Source organism: Gymnodraco acuticeps, unplaced genomic scaffold (assembly GCF_902827175.1).
Source record: "Gymnodraco acuticeps unplaced genomic scaffold, fGymAcu1.1, whole genome shotgun sequence".
In the NCBI taxonomy this organism is placed as follows: Eukaryota; Metazoa; Chordata; class Actinopteri; order Perciformes; family Bathydraconidae; genus Gymnodraco; species Gymnodraco acuticeps.
In genome coordinates this window covers 1928952-1949260 of record NW_022990558.1, presented here as the reverse complement: position 1 = coordinate 1949260, position 20309 = coordinate 1928952, and the positions used below count along the sequence as shown (strand labels likewise).

Genomic DNA, 20309 nt, shown 5'->3' with positions numbered 1-20309 from the left:
GGTACAGTACAGTACAGCTCAAAACATACAATTGTCAAGGGGATGCAGACCAGAGAAAGACTTTCGTCTTGTTTACATCAGGGTCCCCCATTTCCAATTCATCATATCAATGAATGAAAATATTCCAAGTAAAAAATGTTTTCCTAATAACTAATAACTGAATAGCAGAACACCGAAAATATCGTGATAGTTCTAATAATGACGGTACCAGTAACAGTCTTTTCACATTAGCTTTGCACTTAAGCTTTTTATTCTAAATACTGTGATTAACATACACTGACTAGTTTGCCTCAAACAACTGTCCTCAAGGTATCGCTCAAAAATAGTCTACTTACGTATATGTTTTTGTACAATTAGTAATTAGTAATTAATAAATACCAGTATTTTTAGTTACAGCTGTGAAAATCGGTCTCATGTGGTTCTATGGTGTAATGGTTAGCACTCTGGACTCTGAATCCAGCGATCCGAGTTCAAATCTCGGTAGAACCTAACTTTATGATTATTTACTGTTATGAACATACTCCTCAAAGGTGATGGAAACTACTGTGTGTTTCTAGTTTTATAAATCTATACATATAGTTTTCTACTCGGCAGCATGCAGTACCTACATATAAAACTGCACTTTAGCAGCAGCTAGCTCATCCAAGTACATGCATGGCTACATTGACGAATACCAGTTCACTTGCTGTTATGAAGTCAGTCCAACATGGCGGCGCACATAGTACGACGTTGTTGTTATTTTCTCTGTCGTAGTACAGCAGTTAACAGGATTCCACAACATATAAAACTGAGGGATGTCGTATTAAGAGACATCAACAACACTTTACATTTGCGTGTTGCTTACGGGACTCGAGGAGCAGACACCACAGAGGTTAGTTTAATAACACTGTAAGTATGAGGAATGACCTCCCAATTCATGAATCTGTTCATGTAGGCTACTGCATGATAGCCTTATGAAGTCTTTAATAGTTCACTGTAATTGTGTCCTGAATGTACACCAAAGCAATACATTTATTTTATGTTTACTTTGGCAGGATTCCCAAGTGCATATTCCAGTGGGTAAATATACTAATATATTTTCACTCAGCAGAATAAGAAAGTGTTTTTTTCTTTTTGTATTTTTCAACAATATATTTCTTCTCAGACCGCCTGAAAGTATCCTACAGCAGAAGCAGTGGGCCTGGTGGTCAGAATGTAAATAAAGGTACTCAAAGTTCTACTTAATTATTAAAATATATATGACAAGTGACTCCAGCCACTTAGTACAAGGCCTTGAATCTTTCCTATCATTCACAGTATATTCCTTTGTGTGTTCAAATCTCAATCCACAGTCAGCACAAAGGCTGAGGTCCGATTCCATGTGCTAACAGCAGACTGGATCCCAGAGGATGTTCGACGGAAAATCTTTGAAACGGTTTGTTTTAAAAGGCTGTGGAGTTGTTGATCGCAATTTGACAGTTTTGCAATCTGTTCTATTACTGTAGTTCACAAATAAACCACATGTTCTGCATATTACATTTATACCTAAGTGGAAGTATTTTATCCCAAGGGATCATTACATTATCAACCAAAAACAGAACAATAATATTTGAATGACCTCTGAAACTCTGATTTCACCCTAAACCAACTGAACACATTTTCTGCGTCGTGGTACAGAACAAAAACCGCATCAATAAGGCTGGGGAGCTGCTGGTGAACTCAGAGCTGAGCAGGAGTCAGAACAGAAACCTCTCTGATTGCATACAGAAGATTTCTGCCATCATAGCTGAGGCCAGCGAGAAGCCACATGAACCAACAGCAGAGGACGTAGCTCTCAGGGCAGCCAGGTATTACCCAGCAGTAGGGGAAATCAATGTTGATCCACTTTGCTTATCAGTGTGTAGTGTATGTATTCAATGTAAAATATGTTGTGCAGGTTAGCGAGACGGGACAAGGAGCGACTCAAAGAGAAGAAGATCCAATCAGCTACCAAGAAGAGCAGACGAGTGGATTTTGACTAACTGTTATATTTCTACCTCGCTATTGTAAATAATGATATGTCTTGTAATACAATAAGGTTGCTACATTTTTCGTATTAAATGAATGAAGAATTAATGTCCCCGATTTGTGTAGTTCCTGGGCAGAGTAAGACTAGAACACAAACAACACTTTGAAATAAATGATTAGACTTTGTGTCTCTGTTTTACATTTACATTTCTTAATGTTTTTATATTATTTCAACCAAACATCTTGGGAAAAACATACAATTTAAAGGCACAGACATATAGCACACATTATATTGATAGCTGTTTTTTTTACTCTTGTTAAGTCTGTAAGGTTGGCCAGGATATTGTCCATAATTTGGTACTGATTGGATCCACAGGTTGAAGTCATGCTATCCTACATGTGGTTATATAGCTATACCTCGTTTGTTTGCTATTTCCTTCAGATAATCATTATCCCTCTGATAATTCAGAGCTGGTAGTTGACTTTATTGTGGTCCAATGGTGCCATCTTGTGGCAGTGCATGTATAGACGTTCAGTTCCTTCCTGTGCTTTTTATTTCGTTTTATTGTTTTCTTTACATTACCACTTACATACACAGAAAGGCTACCTTCAAACGAACGTCGAATGTATTCCCGTAGACCTTGTGACGCCGAACTCAGAAATTAAGTTTGTAACTGGGACTTTTCAACTGATACACTATTTCAGATGTGTGATAGATTTTCTGGAATAGAGGTTTTTTTAGATTAGCCAGCAATCCTCTTTTGTTGTTGGGACGAAAAATGGTTAGAATCTACACTGGGTAGCGGTATGCAGTATACATTGTTCACAATCTACGAAAAAGCTAGCAGAGGATGGTTTCGATCCATCGACCTCTGGGTTATGGGCCCAGCACGCTTCCGCTGCGCCACTCTGCTTACACAGCACCTATTATACAATCATAACTATAAATACTCACAATATATAGTATCACATTTCTTTAATGTATGTATTCTTGTGACGATATTTCTATTTAGTGAAAGTATTTTGGTTTGGAACTGCAAAACAAGATATTTAAATACATGCCTTGGACATTTCATAAACATTATAAAAAAATCAAGTAGCCTTACATGCATTGATTCTTTAATCGTGTACTTTCTGACAATTCATAGACCAACATCTTAATAGCGAAATAATCGTAAAATTAATCCCTATTCCCTATTTCCCGTATTTAGTTGCAGCCCTTTGAGTAATTACGCTACAAGGCATGGTTTAGTTTTTAGGAAGTGTTTCATTGTAATATCGCCCCCCTGTGGCAGCAGTGTGTTATATCTACTGAGTTTACATGCACTACAGTTACAGTTGTAGTACTCCTTTGAGTGCAATGTCATATAATACATTTTGTTAAATGTGATTACAAGTTACATTTACATATGTATTTATTTGTTTTATTTCATAGCATAAGTTGATTTATTAATGGATCTCTGTGAGCTGTCAGAGGATTTGGTGGAAAAGCCTTGTGGCATTTTCAGATGTGTGAAAAAAGTTGTTCAAAGCAGTGTGGATTTTAGTCAAATGTTTTTCACCAAAGAGAAAAGATGGAATGCTATTCTAACAGTTTAGGATGATATCAACTACACTCTGTATTTAGACGGAGATAAACAGACTGCATTACCTAAATGATATACGTTTACAAATATGAACATGTTTGATAGAAACAGGCCTGTGTTCAGTACAGTAAAGGATATCACCGAGCTGGTCCTTCATGGGACCCAGAACTTATAAGAATAATAAGAAAATACTGTCACCCTTTTTTCCAAAATATGTTTTTTTGTTGTACTGTTATCATTAACCTTCATTCAAATGCAATCATTGAACTGAAGCATTTGGAAATCAGTGAAAGGTTTTCATCGTGAGCATTGTGTAAAATAGACTTCTCTAAACCTCATAGTAAAACAATATGATCAAATGTGCTTTTTGATTTCCCAAAATACAAAATCAACTGCAAACATCAATCTTAGAAACCAAACGGAGACATCTCCTCTAGTTTGGACTTTTTCTGAAAAACACTTTCTCTTTCCTCGTCTCTTCACCTCTCTGTTCTTTAATCCTTTCTTCTCCTCTCCTTCATTCTGTCATAATAACATCATAATGTTCAAATCTTCAGAGAGTAAGATTAAACAGATGAGTTATTATTATGTACATCCTTTCTGATTAAATACATTGATATTTACCTTTTACATTTGAGAGGCCACGCTTCATTTCTCCCTCCCACCTCCTCTCCTCTCCTCCCACCTCCTCTCCTCTCCTTCCACCTCCTCTCCTCCCACCTCCTCTCCTTCCACCTCCTCTCCTTCCACCTCCTCTCCTCTCCTTCCACCTCCTCTCCTCCCACCTCCTCTCCTTCCACCTCCTCTCCTCCTCTCCTCCCACCTTCCTCTCCTCCTCCTTCCACCATCCTCTCCTCCCACCTCCTCTCCTCTCCTTCCACTCCTCCGCCTCCCACCTCCTCTCCTCCCACCTCCTCTCCTCTCCTTCCACCTCCTCTCCTCCCACCTCCTCTCCTTCCACCTCCTCTCCTCTCCTCCCACCTCCTCTCCTCTCCTCTCCTCTCCTCTCCTCTCCTCTCCTCTCCTCTCCTCCCACCATCCTCCTCTCCTCTCCTCTCCTCTCCTCTCCTCCCCTCCTCTCCAAAAACAAAAGGGAATCAAAGTTAAAACCTTCAAACCCATGTGAACAGATGAACTGAACTTTGAAATCTAGCAACAATATTAGATCATTTGTTTTTTTACCTTTTTGCATGAGGTCATGCTTAATGTTGTCCCCCCCTCCCCTCTCCCTCTCTAAAAACAAAAGACAATCCAGATAAGTAAGTAATAGTTAAAAACTTAAAATCCATACAGATATACAGAATTTGATGAAATGTGGTAAAACTATTAAATAATGGGATTTATACCTTTTTTGAGAGGCAACACTTCATTGTGCCTCCTCCTCCTCCTCTCTGAAAAACAACAACAAATGCAAACACTGGTTAAAAACAAGTACAGCTTATTGAAAATGTTCAAATGATATTTACCTTTAATAATGAAAGGGTTCACACGGCCCTGCTCTGAGGCCCCTGCTCTGAGGCCCCTGCTCTGAGGCCCCTGTCTCTGCAGACTCTTCTTGGTTGGGGTGGGCGTCGACAGACGTATGGACCCCCATGATATGGTGTGTCTCCATCCTTTTCCTTCTCTGCACAGGGGGGCTTCACTGGGGGGTCGTAACACGCTGGAGGTTCACACTGCCCCCCCCCTCCGCCCCACCCTGTGCAGACACCCTGCCTGAGTCATGGAGCAGGTCTTTACATCTGATACACTTTCATTTCCTTCAGTCCAATACTGACCGTTCACATTCAAGACTCTTTCAGTCAAAGCGGTGCAAATAATACATTCTAATCTTTTACATTTAGTTTAAAGCTATTTCATTCAGATACATTTTACTCAATTTAATGAGACAAATACTTACCCATTCAAATTTAAATGTAATTTAAGTCAAATTGACTGAAATTAGTCGATATGAAAAATTCAAATTCAGATAAATGTAGTTAAATTAAAGGGGACCTATCATGCAAAATGCACTTTTGTACGTCTTTCATACATGAATATGTGTCCCCGGTGTGTCAGGGAACTCACCAAGTGTCAGAAAACACAACCCTCTCTCTTTTCTTCCGTACCCAAATCTCTAAAAACGGGGCTGCAACGGATTTGATACAGATTTGAATTTTTCTGACGTCAGAAAAGGGGTGCTCCGCCTATATGGGCAACTCTCCACCTATCAGGAGAATGTGGGGTTGGGCCACGGCCGGCCATTGCTGCTCGAAAGCGCTGGAGACGCTGTAGTACATATGCCAGGCCTGTAAGTGGCGCTGTAGTCTGCCACAAAAGCAGCGAAGAAGACTTCCCACGCATGGTTGCCATGGTTGCCCTTCTGTTTATTCTCCGCTGTGGACGCTTTGGCTCTTTTTCTACCTCCCCGAGGCAAGCGTTTGCTCCTGCTGCTCTCCGGTTAGTCCACCAGCAGATGAAAAACACCCACCTCTCCGCCTCTTCCAAGGGACGAGGGAACCGTGCAGCAGAGTTTGTTAGATTTTTTTTCGCCAGTCAACATGTCCGTTAAAGTTGAAATCTTCTGGACAAAATTAGAAAAGTGCCGGTCAAAGGTCTTCTTTGTTATTTAGAGCTTTAAAACAAATGAATAATGACTATATAATCATATAAGAATAAAACACGGAGGGCTGAGCCTCTCTTTTACTCCCCCTCTTCTGGGCCCAGCAGCTGATCAGAGCACGCTCCCCTCTCCTGCAGGGGGGCGTGGTCAGCTGCAGCTCGTTTGCATTAAAGCTACGTCACAGAATCAGCCCCTGCAAAAACAGGGCTGGAAAAGAGCAAATAGAGCGAAACGAGGCATGGCTAAAATGCAGGGTCTGTTTGGTATTTTGAAAAAAAAACTTCACAGACATGTTTTATATAGGTATGGCCCTACAATATATGTTTCAAATATAGCATGATAGGTCCACTTTAATTTAAATACATTTCAAAGCCATTTCAATAAATCCAATTAAATTTAAAGCAATTACATGAGAAAAATAGCAATTACAAAAATATGAATTCAAAAACATTTAAATAGTTTGAATTAAGTTCATAGCAATTTGATTCAAATAATTTTGACTGAATTTAGCTCAGTTACATAGAAAAAGACTTACCTGTTCACATTTAAAGGCGCTTTAAGTCAAATGAATACATTTGTATAGTTCACATTTAGATAAATGTAGTTCAATTAAATTTAAATACATACAATTCAAATACAACAAATTCACAACAAATCAAGGCATTTCAGTTCTAACAAATGTAACTCAAGTTAGCCCAATTCAATAAAATAAAAACCTGCTGAAATTAAGTGGAAGGACAGAAGCGCTTAGCTTCGTTACCTGTAGCCTCGGCTCCTCTCTTGCGCCACCTGCTGCCCACCTGGCTCCTCTTCTTCACCAGGAGCCGGACGCTCTTCCTCCACTGCTGCTCCAGGACCCTCCTCACCGGCAGAGGCTGAGGTCGGGGGGAGGAGCCAGACCGCTGCGGCCCCCGGAAGACGATCCTGGTGGGATGAGCACACGGCACCAGAGACCAGCCCTCCTCGGGAACAGGTGGGGGGGGTCTGCAGGAGAGGACAGGGGAGGAGGAGCAAGAGAAGCAAGAGCAAGAAGAAGAGCGAGAGGAGGAGGTAGGGGAGGAGGTAGGGGTGGAGGAAGAGGAGGAGGAAGAGGAGGAGGAGCTAGAGGAGGAGGAAGAGCTAGAGGAGGAGGAAGAGGAGGAGCTCGAGGAAGAGCGAGAGGAGGAGCGAGAGAAGGAGCCAGGGTCAGACTTACCTGCAGCTTCAGCGCCTCTCCTGATGCTGCCACTGCCAGCCTGGTCCCTCCTCTTCATCAGAAGCCTCAGGTTCTTCTTCCACTTCGGCTCAGGGGCGGGGAAAGCTGGGGGGCCGGGGGAGGAGCCGGGGGAGGAGCTGCAGACGGCCCTGAAGGGGGAGCAAGAAGAAGTGTTAGATCCAGAGGCAGCTGTACCTAGGGAGCCAGGTGAGGGGCTGCTCTGGGAGGGCGGGGCTGGGGTCCTGCGCAGGATGAGGCGGGGTCCACTGGGGTCTGGCAGGAGAACAGCTGTCCACTTGTAGCGCCGGTCCATCTGAAGGTAGAAATAAAAACAACAATCAGACCACTGCTCCACGTCATGACGACACACCAGCGAGGGTTACACAATAATCACTCTCTCATCACTGAATTCAAAGGAGGACAATACAATAATACATTGTTCAACAAACGCTGCATAAAGTAAACACACATTTTACTGCAATATGAGCAAAAGAAAAAGGAAACTTGCAAGAAACAGCCATGGCTGTAATGTGCAAACCTTTAAAAAAATGTCTTGCCTTTACTTTTGTCAAGGACAATACATCCATATAGTCATTGGGTACATTTTGTGATGTTTAGCTTCTGGAAAGTGTTCGCCCTTCTTACCGTGGATGTCAGTGGACTGGATGAAGCGGAGCCAGGTGAGGGACCAAGTGCTGCTGGGATCCTGTGAAAGATGGGGGGTGGCTGCTGGGCAGGCTGGGGTTTGGGAGGAGGACAGATGTCCACTTGAGTGCTCGGACCAACTGAATGTAATAATCACATCACATCAGGTTAATATACCATGGAGTGTTATACCATGATGACTTCCACAAAGGACCAATATTGCAAAGCCAAAACGTAAAAACATGCACGAAAACTAATCACGAGCATGATTGTTTGCAGTATGAAATAATAGCAAAGTCCAGAATGAATACATTTCGTTCAACCTTTCTTATTGTCTTACAAATGTGGCCATATTTCGCTGGTACAAGGCATAACTGTGAGACATATCAATGCTTTAGGCCGGAAAAAGGACTCAAGAATGCACCAACTTTTGTCTCAACAATGATGGATTTATTAAAATATAACTTTTTGTTCACAAAATGTTATTTCTAATCCTAGTTTGTACTGCTATGTCTGGAAGCTTTTTGACAGTGAGTTTACATAAAGCGGGCCTATATAACTTTTACAGAGGTACAATTATGCCACAAGGTCTCCAACAGTATGTTAATTTAAGCTCTCCTGCTGATTGACAACATTTTTCAAATATAAATCTCTTTTTTTGAAGTTCCACTTACTCTGCTGTGTATTGATCAAAACACGCTGCCAACTGAACTTTTAACTAGTTGTGTGTAAAATACTCATTAATGACCCAAATATGTGTTAGTTTAAGTTTCATTTTTAAATAAAAAGGATATAATAATGTTGTCACTGCTTGTTTCACTTTATGGTTTCACTATGGTAGCCTATGTAGCACTAGGCTACAAAGTAAAAAAAAAAAAGGATATGTTAGCATGCTAACTTTTTCAATAGGTGAAACGGGTAGTCAGTATTTGGTCTCAACAGGATTATTTCACCCTAATATGATTTATTATCACTGAAAATATAATAAATTGGTAATATTGTCAGTTATATCGGTGATTTTTGAGGGGTTTGGAGAGCGTCAATGATAAAATGCATTGAAAACAACATGGGTGAACAAGTGAATAAATGTGTCACATCTAACCCGAAAACGTCCTGTAAGTTTTGACAGTAGGGTTTAGGGAGAGGTCCGGAAGCAAAAAGTCTCAGGTTTTTTTGGGTTTTCAGAGAAATTGTCGAGTGAGAGCAGAAGTGTTGAGTTTCTGACCGTCAGCAAGTTTGTGTTTTTTCAAACTAAGAGCATAAACATGGAGAGCCTGCATAGCAACCATGGAACCCTCAAGTCTCGCGCAGAGCTCTCGTGAGGCCAGCTCAAACTAAATATCCAGCATGTAAGTACGACATAAAAATAATAATGCTCCTAAAACTACATTTGAATCAGAGTCTTGTGACAGATAAGAGCTGAATATTGTGTTGATGTGCACACGTGCAAAGTTGGAAAAGTATGAGAAATGCGACCATGTCACGAATAAATGATCCACTTATGGCAAAACCCTGTCTTAGATCATTTAAAATAGTATATTAGAAATGTATCTGGGTAAATTAACTCACCTTAATGCCCAAGTGTTCGTATATTGACAGCATCTTGGCATCCTCCATGTTTCCTCCATTGGTACAGTTTGAGATACAGAAAGAGTAAGTGATAACATTTAAAATATATATTCTTTCTGCAGTATCCTGTCAGTGTAATTATACTCAAAAATCAAATAGGTGACACATGTAAAAATAGGGCCCCATGTAAAAAGCCACTTGAACTCCCCACTGCATCTTCGTGTAAAGAGAAACCCTTCAAAATAAACTTTCTGCGTGTTCTTCATTTGAATGTTGCAGTTAATAAACACTGAGCTAGATGACTACTACTACTACTACTACTACTACTCCAAACTGATGTGTTGCTTAATTTATAATAATGGAAATAGGTCTCTATGTCTAATATTAGTGGGATGTTTGAAACTCATCCAAATCGTACCTTCTTATCTTTTCGTTCAGATCCGTGTGCAGCCACTAGAGGGAGACATGAGCTTTTGGTTCTTGACCATGGAGGTAATGTTTACCTCCTGTGTGACACTTCCTGCTGATATGAGTTAGGGAACAAGTACCAGACGGTGTCATGTATTGAAGTACATTTACTCAAGTAGTGTACTTAAGTACGACTTTGGGGTTCTTTACTTGAATAGAACCATGTTATGCTACTTTATACTTCTACTCCACTACATTTTGGAAGCCAACATTGTACTTTTTATCATTAATAATATTGTATTGTTATCATTAACCTTCATTCATATTCAATCACTGAAGCATTTGGAAATCAGTGAAAGGTTTTCATCGTGAGCATTGTGTAAAATAGACTTCTCTAAACCTCATAGTAAAACAATATGATCAAATGTGCATCAATCTTAGAAACCAAACGGAGACATCTCCTCTAGTTTGGACTTTTTCTGAAAAACACTTTCTCTTTCCTCGTCTCTTCACCTCTCTGTTCTTTAATCCTTTCTTCTCCTCTCCTTCATTCTGTCATAATAACATCATAATGTTCAAATCTTCAGAGAGTAAGATTAAACAGATGAGTTATTATTATGTACATCCTTTCTGATTAAATACATTGATATTTACCTTTTACATTTGAGAGGCCACGCTTCATTTCTCCCTTCCACCTCCTCTCCTCTCCTTCCACCTCCTCTCCTCCTCTCCTCCCACCTCCTCTCCTCTCCTTCCACCTCCTCTCCTCCCACCTCCTCTCCTCCTCTCCTCCCACCTCCTCTCCTCTCCTTCCACCTCCTCTCCTCCCACCTCCTCTCCTCTCCTTCCACCTCCTCTCCTCCTCTCCTCTCCTCCCACCTCCTCTCCTCCTCTCCTCCCACCTCCTCTCCTCTCCTTCCCTCCTCTCCTCCTCTCCTCCCCTCCTCTCCTTCCACCTCCTCTCCTCCTCTCCTCTCCTCCCACCTCCTCTCCTCTCCTCCCACCTCCTTCCTCTCCTTCCGCCTCCTCTCCTCTCCTTCCCACCTCCTCTCCTGTCCTCCCACCTCCTCTCCTTCCACCTCCTCTCCTCTCTCCTCTCCTCCCTCCTCTCCTCTCCTCTCCTCTCCTCTCCTCTCCTCTCCTCTCCTCTCCTCTCCTCTCCTCTCCTCTCCTCTCCTCTCCTCTCCTCTCCTCCTCTCCTCTCCTCTCCTCCCACCTTTTCTTCACTATCAAAAAGGTAATTAATAGTTAAACATTTAAAACAAAAAGATGTAAACCGGTGAACTGAACTTCAAGAAATCTAGTAATAACATTAGATAATGAGTTTGTTACCCTTTTAGCACGAGAAGTCACACTTAATGATGTCCTCCCACCTCCTCTCCTCTCCTTCCACCTCCTCCTCCTCTCCTTCCACCTCCTCTCCTCTCCTTCCACCTCCTCTCCTCTCTTTCCACCTCCTCTCCTCCTTTCTTCTCCTCTCTAAAAACAAAATGAAACATTAGTTACATTCTTGGAATAATATGACAACAGATCATGTTTACATCGTTAAATCTTATAATTGTATTAGATCATTTGGTGTTTACCTTTTTTAGTGAGGTCTTGTTTATTCTTACCCTCCCACCTCCTCTCCTCTCCTCTCCTCTCCTCTCTCCTCCTCTCCTCTCCTCCTCTCTCTAAAAACAAAAGAGAATCAAAGTTAAAACCTTCAAATAACATGTGAACAGATGAACAAAACTTTGAAATCTAGAAATAATATTGGATAACTTGATTTTGACCTTTTCTTTGTGAGAGGTCACTCTTAATTTCCCTCCTCCTCCTCCTCCTCCTCCTCCTCCTCCTCCTCCTCCTCCTCCTCCTCCTCCTCCTCCTCTCCTCTTTGCTCCTAACAAACAACAACAAATGCAAACACCTGTGACGCCCTGTGAGGCCGACAATTGAGCGGCCCGACCAAGCAAGGAGGCAGAGGCAGAACGTCCCAAATATATTTGTTGGCCCTCCGGCCCACGCACGGCACCAGCCCACCGGGAAAACTCTCAGTATTCCCAATGGCCAGTCCGCCCCTGTAACCCGGTGTGGGCATTTATTAAATGATCAACACAATGACACACAGCCTCAATCCTGCTGTTGTTTCCCTGAGCACAGCCTGCAGCCACCAGGATCTCACACACACTCTCCCAAACAGAAAACCCCAGAGCCTAAATGCACAACCCAACAGGACACAGGTGAGGGGGGAGGAGACAACACAGGGCACCAGGTGCACACAATCAACGGCAACAGACATGGGGAAAGGGGAACACATTTCAAAATAAAATACAATAAACACTACATCAATAAATAGTATAAATTGTATACAAATGTGCACATATGCAAGGCCGGAAGCCATCAGCCCACAGAGTTACCTTTGTCACACGCCCTCACATTAAATGAAGGTGTCATTCTCTAACTGTATTAGCAGGGTGAAATGTTTAATGCATGTTGTTTATTATAATGAAACGAAATAGTGTACATCAATATTATTCTAAAGCTAATGTTGTAATAAAATGTAAGGATGGCACTTCTCTGCATAAAGTTAAAAGCTTTAAATATCTTGGTGTATGGCTAGACTCTGAACTTTCATTTAAATTACAATTAGATCATGTATTACAAAAAGTAAATTACGGAATCGTTGTCTTACACTGCTCTCGCAATTGTTTTACGCTCAGAGTCCGTAAGAGAATTGCTTCTCAACTTATTCTTCAGATTATGGACTATTGTGATGTTGTCTACCAAAATGCACATAAATCAGATCTTGCTCCACTCAACACAGCTTATAATAGAATATGCAGATTTGTTCTTGGTTGCCCTTTTCGTGCCCTTTTTAGTTTCATTGTCAAACCATCTGAAATGAATGATCTGTATTAAAAGTCCTCCTTCCTTGGCTAACCCAGCTTCCCTGGAATTTCTGTTTCTCTGCAGAATGTCAGCATTGAAGCGTCGCCTGCATCTTGAGTCGAGGCTGTCCCTGTTGCTGTGGTCCTGCCTGACGCTCACCTTACTCCTTTGATGGCAGCCAGAGGATTGTTGACATCCACCTGGATTGATCTTCCTCTTCTCCTGAATAGACACATGATGTTTACTAGCGTTTGGACTATTTGTACTTTGGGTATCTAACAGAAAACACTCGGATACACTTAACTATGGGATGTACATCTTTAATGGTTTTCTCTGCAACCTGCTGTTTCGCTGCTTCTAACTTAAAGGACACACACACACACACACACACACACACACACACACACACACACACACACACACACACACACACACACACACACACACACACACACACACACACACACACACACACACAACGTCTCGCCTACAAATCCCTTAAAGGTCCCCTATTATCAGTGATGGGTTCGTTACTCAAAAAAAGTAATGTATTACTTTACTTCTTTACTCTCTACATAAACTCGTTACATTACTTTTGCGTTACTCAGCAACAGCCTATAGCCAAAACTTAAAACGTAGGCCTACATGTGCACACTTATAACAATTATTATTGCAATAAGGAAGACATAACACAAGTCTGTCTTTTTTGCTCTTTAAATGTCAGCAGTGGTAGACACAAACTCTAAACTTTCAAACGTTCTCTTCAGTGTAATACTGATCCAGATAGCTCCTGAATGTTTTCCTATCTGACCATGGCTGTTGTCTGTCTCCTGCTATCTGTATTTTGCTCAGTATATCTCGGAAAGAGGGTGATAAAGGCGGCTATAAGCCTGTCCATCTCTGCTTTAGTTACCGGTGAAAATTATATTGTTCGGCACTCTGGGTTCGGGGGTCTTTAGCTACTTCGTTAGCATGTTGCCTTTGCAGGTGCTTGTAGTGTTAATTTCGTCAGCTATTTTTTTATTTAGTCTTAGTCCTGTGTTAAATTTCCTTTTTATTTTTAGTCATATTTAGTCACCTTCATCCTGTTTTTATTTAGTCTTATTTTAGTCGACTAAAAGTCTGAGCATTTTAGTCTTATTTTAGTCAAAGAAAACTAATTATTTTAGTCTACTTATTGTCAATCAAAACTGTTGAGTCTTTTTTAGTCATCAGATGATATAGAACATTTCAGTCAAACTAGTCTAGCCAAAAACAATAATTTGTCATTTTAGTCAAACGTATTTCACAATAAGATTATATCTTGTCCTTATTTGATGAAAAACACAGGTTGAATGATTAAGAATGCAGCTTTGCAGAGAGTATCTGCTCAGGTTTGTGGTGTTTTTACCTGTGTTATGGCCACATTGCTTCCCTTCTGATAAAACAATGCATTCGCTTTTTTTCTCCGCCTCATTGTAGCGAAAATGGGCCCAAATATCACATAGTTTCTTTCTCCCAAGCAGGGGCGGCGCCAGGGGGAGCTAGGGGGTGCTGAAGCACCCCCCAGGATTGCCAAAGCACCCCCTAAGCACCCCCAAGAAATATGTGTTTTTTTTTTTTTTCGAAAATTATTATTATTATTTTTATTAAATTAAATTAGAAATATTAATGATTACATCAATGCATATGTGAAACAAACACATTTTTGACCAAAAACATAAAGCCAACACAAGTGATATGATTAGGCCAATGGTCAGCACCCATTCGATTTTTGACCTACCCATAGGCTAAATTACTTTGTGACACTTGATTGACTTCCTGTTAGCTAGAGCGCCAAATGATTTGCTAACAGCAAAGTGAAAAATTGATCGTTTTTTAGTCCTTAAACGACCACGTGTGGACACTCAATCAAAACCAACTGAAAGCGAGAGGGATTCTGCACATAATAGGCCTCGTGAGTACAAGTAGCTTACTTCTGGGTCTCTGTGTTTCATTCAAGCCCTGCTCTGTGTGTGTGTGTGTGTGTGTGTGTGTGTGTGGCACGAGCCATTTTGTGTGCGTGCGTGCGCGAGCGAGCTCTCCTCGCGCACCAGTGGGTATCTACCGGAGATCGTTGTGGTTAGCATCTGGTGCTCGCTAGCCAAGCTAATGGATATAAGGAGCTTTTTCAACAACAAGGTGGAGGGAGAACTCTCTCCTGTCAGACGGAGAGTCTCAGGTAACCTCAACTCAGGTGAAGTAAAGGACTCTCTCAGTGTTTAGATAGTTAACTTTACTTTAGTCTAGTTATCTCAGTGGGTCTCAAACGGTTTGTTTTAAAAGGGGAGTGATTTGTAAAATATCTATAAAGAAATAGAAAATCTGTTGACAGTTCTGTTTCGTATGGGTGTTGAGATGTATCCATAGATCTCTTAATGTTGCTCTCAAAGTGCACCAGATTGATGCTTTTAACTTAAATATGTAACAAAAAATCTTCCCGGGGGAGCTAGCCCCCGGACCCCCCTAGAGGAGGTGAGGACCCTCCTAGAGGAGGTGAGGTCCGCTCCCCACTTGTAAAAATAGCACTTTACCCCTGCCCAGGGGCGGACTGGGACTCAAATTCAGCCCTGGAAACTGACCCAGTCCGGCCACATGAAATGTCAAATGTTAGAAATCCGCTGTTTATTATTTAAAGTTTTACGTCCGATTCGCTCCTTTTTTCATCTCAGTACACAGCTCCAGTTTGGGCATTGGCCTGTCATCAGATTTCATTTTTAGTTGCTGCTGTAGCGGAAGTTTAGTAAAATTATTTTTGATGAAATACTCCACCCTCCATAATTGCACTTGCTTCAGTTGCTTGCTACTTTTTAAGGGCAGTGATGACAGTTACAGTACGAACTGAAGTTGATACGATTTGGTTGGATTGTGAGGCATGACGTGAGCCTCATCTGATTGGTCAATCCCTCCATTTTTTTTCACCAAGGGAAGCCAATTTCGGCTGGCCTCCTCTCGCAACAGAGAGTGCAATCTACTGTTTCACCATAACATCTAGAGGGGCGCTGTTTCACTCTTTGTAAAATACTCAATGAGAATGGGGGAGAGATTGGCCGGCAGAATAATTACCGAAACTAAACGAAGTGTTTTTATGTATTTATTAATATTATAACTACAATACAAAAAAACAGGGGAAGCCTGGCATCCCTTGGCCTCCAGGAGAAAACGCCACTGAGTTCAAGGGATAATTCTCACCCACCTCTTGCTCTTGCCCTGCATTTGTATACGTGCCAGTTGAGATGGTTCTTCCAGCAGCTCAACTCTGTCCCTCATCATGAACGCAGGAGGCTGGCTGTATATCTGAACTCGCGCCCTCATCATTCTCTTCATCATCTTGCACTTGTTCTAAGCTGCTGCTGCTGATAGTGCTTGTCGCAGCGCTGCTGCCAAAAAGGTCTGTCAATTTGCCACATTTATATGCTTCACCTGCGAGTGACTTCATCTTTTTTTCTCTTGCCTTCTCGGCCCCACCTTTTTCTTTTCGTTTTCTTTGATTTTTAACCATGTTTTTTCATTCTCCCTGTCTGCCGTGGCGTCTAATCCCTTCTCTTCGTGTGGCCGGTCTTTTTTCTTCTTCGTGTGTGATTATTTGACATAAAAACCACACAACTGCATTAGCGGCCGCTGTCGCCCTCTGTCGGCTGTCAGCGCAATTTAAATGATGACGTTAAACCTTTTATTTTTTAAAGTGCCGGCCGTCAACGCCGCTTGACGACCGGCCGTTCTGTGGTTCTCCAGATTCTACAGATGGCCAGTCCGCCCCTGCCCCTGCCTATATGCCGTGAGCTGATTATCGAGCCTTCATTGTAACAGTCGCGGGTGCACTGTGTGTGTGCGCGCGTGGGGAGTGTTGCAGTAGAAAATTCAACTGTAGCGCTGGTGCATTAATGGGAAACCCTAAATGTGTGAGCACCCTCTATGAAACGTCAAGCTACCCCACAGCATCCCCTAGAGAAAATCTCTGGCGCCGCCACTGCTCCCAAGCAGTGGTGGCTTTAGACTTTTTCGTTGTCAGTCATTTTGACGGACAGGATCGTAACATTTCCGTCATAATCCATTATTACCCGAAGTAGCGTGGCGTGGGGGAAAATGTAGGGGAAGCCCATTTTTTGGGTCGGGGGGGTGGTCAATAACGTAACCAGATGAGTGATTACAGCGCCCGGTATCATTTTACACACATTTGTATCACACAGATGCAGGACTTGCACACGCCTGTTATCTAACTGAAAGGTCCGCACGCACTCTCCAGCTGAAACTCTCTCCTTATTAATTTAAGCATTTTACTTATTAATGTATGCAGACAATCACACAATCTATATGATTTTTGGATTTACCGTGCCTCTCAATTGCCCGTGACAGGTTGGCAAGGTCGATGAATCCTGAAGTTGCCCAAGGATTGTTCAGGGAGCACGAATCCTTGTCAAAAAGAAGACATGGTCAGCAAAATAGACGCTGAAGTTTAGCGCTTCCAGTTAGCCACTCCGTGCGGACATAATTGTCCTCATTGAACGTCCGATTCTCTCCCTTTTTCCTCTGTGTACACAGCTCGAGTGCGGGCATTGGCCTGTCATCTGATTTAATTTTTAGTTGCTGCTGTAGCGGAAGTTTAGTAAAGTTATGTTTGATTAAGTACGCCAAATCTCCACCCTCCATAATGCTTCATTTTCTTGATAATTTCTAACGGCGGTGATGACAGTTACAGTATTAAAACTGGCCGGCAGCAACACACAGCAAAGGAGAATTATCGAAACAAAACAAAGTGTTTTTATTTATTTATTTAAATTATAACTACAATCCGAAAAAACAGGGGAAGCCTGGCTTCCCTTGACCTCCGGGAGAAAACGCCACTGATTACCCGTCGAGTGCACAATTTATCACTCTCTCGCGCTGACGGGGGGGTATTTGGTTAACGCGAGTGCGACCACTGCTCCCAAGCCCTGTTGTTGCCATTTTATTTTCTGTTGAATAAGGTTAGTCAGACCACGAGTTAGACCAGAGTCTTCCTGACAGTTCATATTTTGCCGCTGCCCGGTGTAATTCAAATCTACCGCCGCGCGCACCACCTGCCGCAGCACCGGAAGTGGAACTGCTGGGAGAAAAACTGACTATCAGAAATGTAACGTTATCTTTGATAATATTTCGTCTCCTCATTTTTCGTCAACAAAAGTAAAGAGAGATTTTGGCATAGTTTTTATTTAGTGAACTACATTTTCGTCTCGTCACTTTTCGTCAACGATATTGCATGATGATTTCGTTACAGTTATTGTTTACTGCCGTCGGTGCCGTCTCGTCATCGTCTCGTTTTAGTCATGGAAAAAACAACCCGGTATCACGGCAAGACGTGAACATGTGACGATTTACCATGCTGGGAGACGTGAAGATGTCACGATTTCGTCCCCTTCAAACGTGACAGCTACACGGTATTGTTAACCCATGTTAACCAGTGGAGAAATAACCGGAAATACCAAGCAAATGCTACCCCGACGTAATGATTTATTTTGTAATAGTCACACTCGATTGCAGTGATTTTCTTGTTGCCCCAGCTGGTCGACACCTCTTTTAGCAGAAACAAAGGCTACATTAATGTATTAAATCGATGTTAATCCGTGCGTGTGGATGTGGAATTAACGGACGTGACGTTGTGCGATTGAGTTGCCAAGCAACAGCTTCGGTTCATGTTAATTTACAAACTATTCAACTACAACCGTAGTTATATTTAAAAACATGTTAGAAGGCCTCACAAAATACTTTAATGCACATTCAAATGTAAATGTGAAGGAATGTGTGTATAACAAAATACATCGGTCATTAAACGAAACCGGAAACAGACGTAGGCAAGATCCTCAGCTCGATGATTGGATGGTTATCCGCAATGCATGCTGGGATTTGGTGTTTATGTGATGTGAAATCTGAAAACGTTTTTTAAAAATACAATAATACTTTATTCCGAGTGTGCTTGCTTTACTCTTTGAAAGTCATCACATAACGGCATTGTAATACACGGTTGGGCTGCATTAAGTATGACATATCTGCCGTAATTCTCTATTTATAGAGCCGTGCTGAGAAGACTTCTGGACAAACAGGAGAACTGCCGCCAAAACTGAAGATGTGACGTGGATCATAAATATATAAGCAATTAAACAACATCTTACATTTCTTTTCACACAATACGTCTCCTTGCAGTATCAACACTAATTCGGCTGACTTTTATATTTCATCCAATTGGTAGATAGGCTGTATTTAAGCCATAACCGTGCAGAGCTGATAGAAAGGGACACCTGATGGTCAAGCACGTTATTGAATTGTATTATTTTATTATTAGATATTAATAGGAGGATGTGCAAAACAGACAAACTAATAAGGCTTAATTTAAACATTAAAGAGTACTTTAGGTTAAGGTCTTATTTTGAATAAGAAAAAAGCTTATTGAACTAGTTCAAATGCCAATTTCTGATATCAGTAATTAAATTGTTGATATCAGAAATACATTGAACTATTTCAAAATCCTTTTTTGATATCAGGAATTAAATTGTTACTAGTTATAATTCAATTATGTTGTTACAATTGAATTCCTGATATCAAAAAAGGATTTTGAAATAGTTCAATGTATTTCTGATATCAACAATTTAATTACTGATATCAGAAATTGGCAATTGAACTAGTTCAAATTCCAACTCCCATTGAAATGAATGAGAAAAACGATGCAAATCTACCTAGTTAAAATCGCATTTCTGATATCAAGAATACACATTACAACTAGTTACAATTGAATTTCTGATATCAAGAATTTGCATTCTATCTAGTTAAAATTCTATTTTTGATATCAGAAATAAACATTGTTACTAGTATTGCATTTTTGATATCAAGAATTCGAATTCTTACTAGTAAGAATTGATATTTTGATATCCTCCAGAAATGAATAAAAGCTCAATCGGCTTGCCATACCTAGTCCTCTTGCTGCTATCCATATATCCATTGTTGTTGTAAAAAGGTATTATGTGGGGCCTTGTTCTAGTGCTTACATCCTGATTGATGAGTCAACAATAAAGCACTTCCGTGTTTATGTTAATTTGGCACGTGCATTTGTTTATTGGTTCATGTGTGTAGCATTTTTAATGGCAGTGTTTTGCAAATGCCAAACAAGTGAATATGTCAGATTTCTGTGTCTTACATAGAACCGTGTGCAGTGTTTTTCAAATAGTGCCGAGTTGAATTGCAAATTGGGCACAGAGCTGAAAATGTGTTTAGAGTTTTGGAGATTTAGAGGTTTTGCTCTTTGAGTGTGAGTTTAAATAATTATGCTTTATGTGATATTTGTGTGTGTTAGCAACGGGAAAAAACTGTAATATAGACTATATTTAGGATCAATATGTATAATATTACTTTAAAATAGCAGATCTCTGTGACTAGTTTTTACCGTGGTTGGTTATTGGCT

At 41.1% G+C, this 20309-nt stretch overlaps 1 protein-coding gene and 2 non-coding genes across 3 annotated transcripts; 2 read left to right on the top strand and 1 right to left on the bottom strand.

Moving 5' to 3' along the window:
• Positions 1-417: 417 nt before the first annotated feature.
• trnaq-cug lies at positions 418-489 on the top strand. Its single transcript has one exon. It is a non-coding gene; the product is annotated as a tRNA-Gln (tRNA).
• mrpl58 (mitochondrial ribosomal protein L58) lies at positions 459-2098 on the top strand. The gene is made up of 6 exons (XM_034227548.1): positions 459-871; positions 1035-1059; positions 1145-1204; positions 1332-1414; positions 1657-1826; positions 1916-2098. Exons 1-6 carry the CDS (start codon positions 707-709, stop codon positions 1998-2000), a joined length of 588 nt encoding a protein of 195 aa, XP_034083439.1. The 5' UTR covers positions 459-706; the 3' UTR covers positions 2001-2098.
• Positions 2099-2828: 730 nt separating this feature from the next.
• trnam-cau lies at positions 2829-2900 on the bottom strand. The gene has a single exon. It is a non-coding gene; the product is annotated as a tRNA-Met (tRNA).
• Between the last annotated feature and the right edge of the window lie 17409 nt (positions 2901-20309).

Coding starts and splice junctions, on each gene's coding strand:
- mrpl58 (XM_034227548.1), top strand. CDS start 707: ATGGCGGCGCACATAGTACGACGTTGTTGTTATTTTCTCTGTCGTAGT. Junction 872..1,034: donor GAGGAGCAGACACCACAGAG/GTTAGTTTAATA, acceptor TTACTTTGGCAG/GATTCCCAAGTGCATATTCC. Junction 1,827..1,915: donor GTAGCTCTCAGGGCAGCCAG/GTATTACCCAGC, acceptor TATGTTGTGCAG/GTTAGCGAGACGGGACAAGG.